This window comes from Chanos chanos, chromosome 7 (genome assembly GCF_902362185.1).
Source record: "Chanos chanos chromosome 7, fChaCha1.1, whole genome shotgun sequence".
In the NCBI taxonomy this organism is placed as follows: domain Eukaryota; kingdom Metazoa; phylum Chordata; class Actinopteri; order Gonorynchiformes; family Chanidae; genus Chanos; species Chanos chanos.
This window is the reverse complement of record NC_044501.1, coordinates 35,062,990-35,067,989: the sequence shown is the minus strand read 5'-3', so window position 1 is coordinate 35,067,989 and position 5,000 is coordinate 35,062,990. Positions and strand designations below refer to the sequence as shown.

Here is a 5,000-nt window from a genome sequence, read left to right as displayed (position 1 = left end):
AGAGAGAGGAAAGAGGAGAGAAGAAAAAGAAAGAGGGAAGGGCAGAAGAATGAAGGGTGCGGTGGGGGTGCGAGGCGGTGGGGGGGGGGGGCTGATTTGATTTCTCCGACTGAAATTTGATTCGATTCATGCGTCTTCACATGATGAGCCGATGGAACTAATTGGCAAAGAAGGAGGAGAAAGGAGGAGAGAGAGAGAGAGAGAGAGAGAGAGAGAGAGAGAAAGAGGGAACAAGGAGACAACAACAAAGAGAGAAAAAAAAAACAAAAACAAGAACAAAAACAGAAAGAGACAGTCGTGTCTCCAGCTGTTCCTAGAGCTAAAGCCAAAAGGCGCCCTAAGAGGGAAAGAAAAACCAGAGATAAAGATTTCGAGAGAAAGAGCGAAAGCGAAGTCAGGAAACATTCCGACGTTAGCTTCTATCTGTCAGCGTGGCTGCCTCTGGTCTCCTCCAAGCTGTGCCTAATCCTCTCTCTATCTAGACGAGTGTTTGGAGGGGAAAAAAAAAACGAAAAGAAAGAAAGGTACCCACCGAGTTCGTGGACGCTGACCCGATGGTCCAGTACAGGAAGAATCCATCTGGGTCCACTTTTAGTGTCACCAACGTGGGCTGACCGCTACTGGGCTCCTGGTAAAAAAAAAACAAAAAAAACACACACACACATAAAAAGAGACGAAAAACCCGTGAGAATACAGATTATAAATTAAAGAACAAAACAAAACAAAAAAAGCTAATAACCACATTTCACTGACATTGTGTTGATTGTCATTATCAACCAAGTCTTCTTGGTCTCTGATTGGCCAGCAGTACTCATACCTGTTTCCTAAACTAAAAACAAACAAACAAACAAACAAAAACTAGCCCTAGCGCATTTATAAGGTGAGTAGGGGACAAAAAAAAAAAAAAAGGCGGTAGGCTAGGTCTCCGGCCCTCTGGGGGTTTGGCCTTGAGGGACTTCGCTTTCGCGTTAACAAAACGGGTGTCACCTGAATGAGTCTTACGCGGCTGAAACGTCGCAGACGGCCGTGACTTGTCAGCTCTGAGCGGCCGCAGCGCTCAGAGACACTGTCCAGAAGGCACTGTTCCCTAAAATTTGACAGCTCTGCCAACACGCTTCCTGTGCAACCAGTAACCATGGCAACTCCCCCCCCCCCCCCACACCTCCATCCCATCTCCCCTCCCCTCCAACCCACATGGAGATACACTCACACGCTCACACACACACACACACACACACACACACACACACAAACACGCACGCACACACACAAACACGCACGCACCCCCAGAGAGGAAGGCACCGCAACACGCCCTGAAGCAAACTATCCTGTCCGAAGTGAAAACGACAAAACTCCGTCCTTTTTTCCGAGAATGGAACACAGATAAAGGGATGCGTATGGAATGTGAACGGGGAGGAAGAAAACAGGGCTTTTTTTTTTTTTAAACGGCTGAAAGAAAAACAAAACACGAAAAACAAAAACAAAAACAAAAAAAAAAAAACAAAACGGTATTACCGTGAGCCTGAATACCGTGGCCACAAAGGCCGCAGCCGAATGAGCTCCTTCATACCTTTGGCTCAGCGTTCGTGAATGAGAGGGAGATAAACAGATAAATAAGGAGAGAAGAGAAAGAATGTCATGCCTTCTGAGGGACGTAAGCCCCCCCCCCCCCTTTTTTTAAGGTCAAACAGTCATTTTAAACTGTCTTTGTCATTTCTGATAAACCCATTTCTTTCTTTCGTTTATCTTTCCATTTCTGTGTCTTCTTTTTCAGTCTTTTCTTCTTCTTTTTTTTTTATCGTAGGACTATGTCCTGAGGGGATATTTCACAAAACAAGATTACTAAATTGGATAACTTAAATAAACACTTTGAGAACAGTCTCGGACCATCCAAGAGAGAGAACAGTCATTATCTTTTTCTTTTTTGCCAATTGGGTGATCTTGGCTTTCGATAGCATGTTTACAGTGCTGCTAACTGAGACAGAAATCGCAGTAAAAATTTTTTTTAACAGAAGTATTCTCAGCTCAGTCTTATCCATCTTTCTTACACTCACACACACACAAACACACACACACACACACACACACACACACACACACAAACAACCCCTGTTAGCCAAACAAAGGTCTTGAGTGGTCAAAACAAATAGAACTTAAACACACAGAACAATAACACAAATAAACAGTAAAAAAAAAAGGATGGCTCATTGTGTGTGTGTGTGTGTGTGCGCACGTGTGCGTGTGCGCCTGCGAGCGTGTGTGTGTGTGTGTGTGTGTGTGTGTGTGTGTGTGTGTGGCTGGGAACATTAAGCACAATGAGCGAAGACTCTGACAGTGCTACTGACAAATACAGAAACAAATGTTGAGCATTGATTACATTTATGGCTTCTTGGAAAATCTGAGTTGTATTAACAATACACATACACATAATACCTCTCCCCTAACCCCCCCTCTCTCTTTATCCATCTCTCTACCTCTCTGTCTCTCTCTTTCTCTACTGCCCCCACTCTCTCTCTCTCTCTCTCTCTCTCTCTCTCTCTCTCTCTCTCATGATAGCTTTATTAGCATGATATATGACTGGTGTAAACATTGCCAATGCATTGGTTATACTAATATGAGTTCTACTAACACAACCAACCGACTACCATTAATAACAATGACGTCTGCTAACACTGCTCTCCAGAACAACCCTGACTAACCCAGTATCTGCTTCAAGTCGGAAAGAAACAGACGTCCTAGAAACCAGTGTCGGTTCTTTTTCATTGAAAGGTTTGTTAGTTCCATCTCCTCTCCTCTCCTATCTGAACAAAACTGTACGTTGTTGGAATCATAATGCTATAGACTGCAAGTATTACCACTACAATCAGTAATTGACATTAAAATAAATAAACACATACAACAAACATAGACTAAAGGTTATAAAACCAATGAATTTAAATAAACAAACAAGTAGAGAAGTCCCTAACTCACAAAGAAATATTTCCCCTCTCTCTCTCTCTCTCTCTCTCTCTGTACCATATACAGCACATTTGCATGCTTACAGCCTCTTTGGTGTGTTTGCATAAACACAAACAGATTATTGTTTGTGATAGCTGATTATCGTCAATGCGGCTCTCTTCCTCACGGCATTCTCAATGCTGTCTGTCTCCTGAGCCTAACTCAGGTGCTGCCATTAGAATATGAAAGAGGGATGGGGATGGAGACAGAAAAGGAGAAGACAAGGGGGCCATTGAGAACAAATAAAGGAGGGTGTTGGGTTTGCCTCTCAAACCTTAGCTTTGATGTGGTCACGATTTACTATGTAAACTTATCGATAGCGTCCTTCGAATGTGTGTGTGTGTGTGTGTGTGTGTGTGTGTGTGTGTGTGGTGTGTTATTGGGGGATACAGACTCTAACCTTTGTCCTATATCTCTCTCATTAAAGTTCATGGGTTCAAAGAACCGCAGGGATCTTCAACCGCTAATGTCACAGAGCCAGCAGAGAATATTGGCCTACTGATAACAAACTCCAAAACCGCTCTAATAAACACACAAACGCGCGCACGCGCACACGCACACACACGCGCACACACTGCGGCTTGGTCTGGTGGTGACCTTGATGAGCCCTAAGAATAACAGTGGAGCATAAACATGACCGGTGTTAGCTAACGTTCATCTGATCATCATCTTCCTAAGACACGTTCTCACGCGTGGGGGCGCGCCGGCTTACTCACCCGCGTGCGCCCCCGCGCGCCCCTTCATCATTTACAAATGACAAACTGCCGAAGCACACGTGTTTAAACTTCCATCCCACACGATCGGATGTGCACGCATGTACAGACATTTACAGTTTTTTTTTTCTTTGGTTTAAATCCCAAACTCTGGGTCAAAGTAAAGTTAGTGGACTACATTAATGAGTGTTCACAGAACCCTCAGGGATTCTTAATAGGTCTTAAAGTAAACCACTTAGAGTGTGCTACCGCTTTTTATGACCATGGCTTACTTCAGAACTCAACTGTCAGGCAAAAAAAAAACCCCAACAGCTACTACATGAATGACATTGTCACTATGTAACTACGTCTCTCTCTCTCTCTCTCTCTCTCATGCATACACACACACACACACACACACACACACACACAGCTAAAGCCACAGCAGCTATGTCAGCTGTGTCACTAGAAATGACTGACACTGGAAGTTTCCGGCAGTCTTCACTTATGGCTTCTCTGTATCTAGTCTCTATTTATATGCTTTTAAAACCTTACGCAATGACAGGTTTAGTGTTTTGTTATGATATGCAGACACACACACACATGCATGCATGTACGCACACACACGCACACACAAACACAAACATGCCATGTCCATGGCCTATGCCTTCCCCCCATTGGGAGACAGAGTGTGAGTGAGAGAGAGGTGCTTAACTTGAGTATTAGGAAAACCCCTGATTGCCATAAAAACTCTGACCAGCGATAAAGATGGGGAGGGGGGGGGGGGTATGTGTTTAGTTAGTTGTAGGGCCCAATAAACTCTGTGTGTGTGTGTGTGTGTGTGTGTGTGTTTAGGTTTGCAGGTTGATGCTTTGGAAACATGGCAAAGATTTGTCAGTACTTCACCTTTGGACCCATCAGTTGAGGGGGCGGGGAGGAGAGAGAACAAGACACAGACAGACTGACAGAAGATAGAAACAGACAGACAGATGGAAAGAGAGAGAGAGAGAGAGAGAGAGAGAGAGAGAGCAATAAAGAGAAAGGGAGAGAGAAAGAAAGAGTATTTAAAAAAAAAAGAAGAAGAAAAGGTTAAAACACAATACTACATCGGGTCTGTCAATCTCAACTTCCCACAATTCACATGTGGGTGTGGTTGACCTTTGCTCTCTCCCTCAAGCTCTTCCTGTCCTTCTCTCCCTCCTTCATTCTTTCCATCTTTCTTTAGGAGGGAGACCTTTAGCTGCTCATGTGTGTATTTGTTTTACTCTGGGCCTGAAAAGTCTCTCTTGTGGTAAAGGGGGGACTTATTGT

The 5,000-nt window shown here is 44.0% G+C and overlaps 1 protein-coding gene across 1 annotated transcript in view; it reads right to left on the bottom strand.

The window, feature by feature from the left end:
• plcb3 (phospholipase C, beta 3 (phosphatidylinositol-specific)) overlaps window positions 1-5,000 on the bottom strand; it is a 38,071-nt gene that overhangs the window by 26,243 nt on the left and 6,828 nt on the right. The window contains exon 2 of the mRNA XM_030779657.1: window positions 533-628. Coding sequence (XP_030635517.1) covers window positions 533-628 — 96 coding nt within the window. The remainder of the gene's footprint in view (window positions 1-532; window positions 629-5,000) is intronic.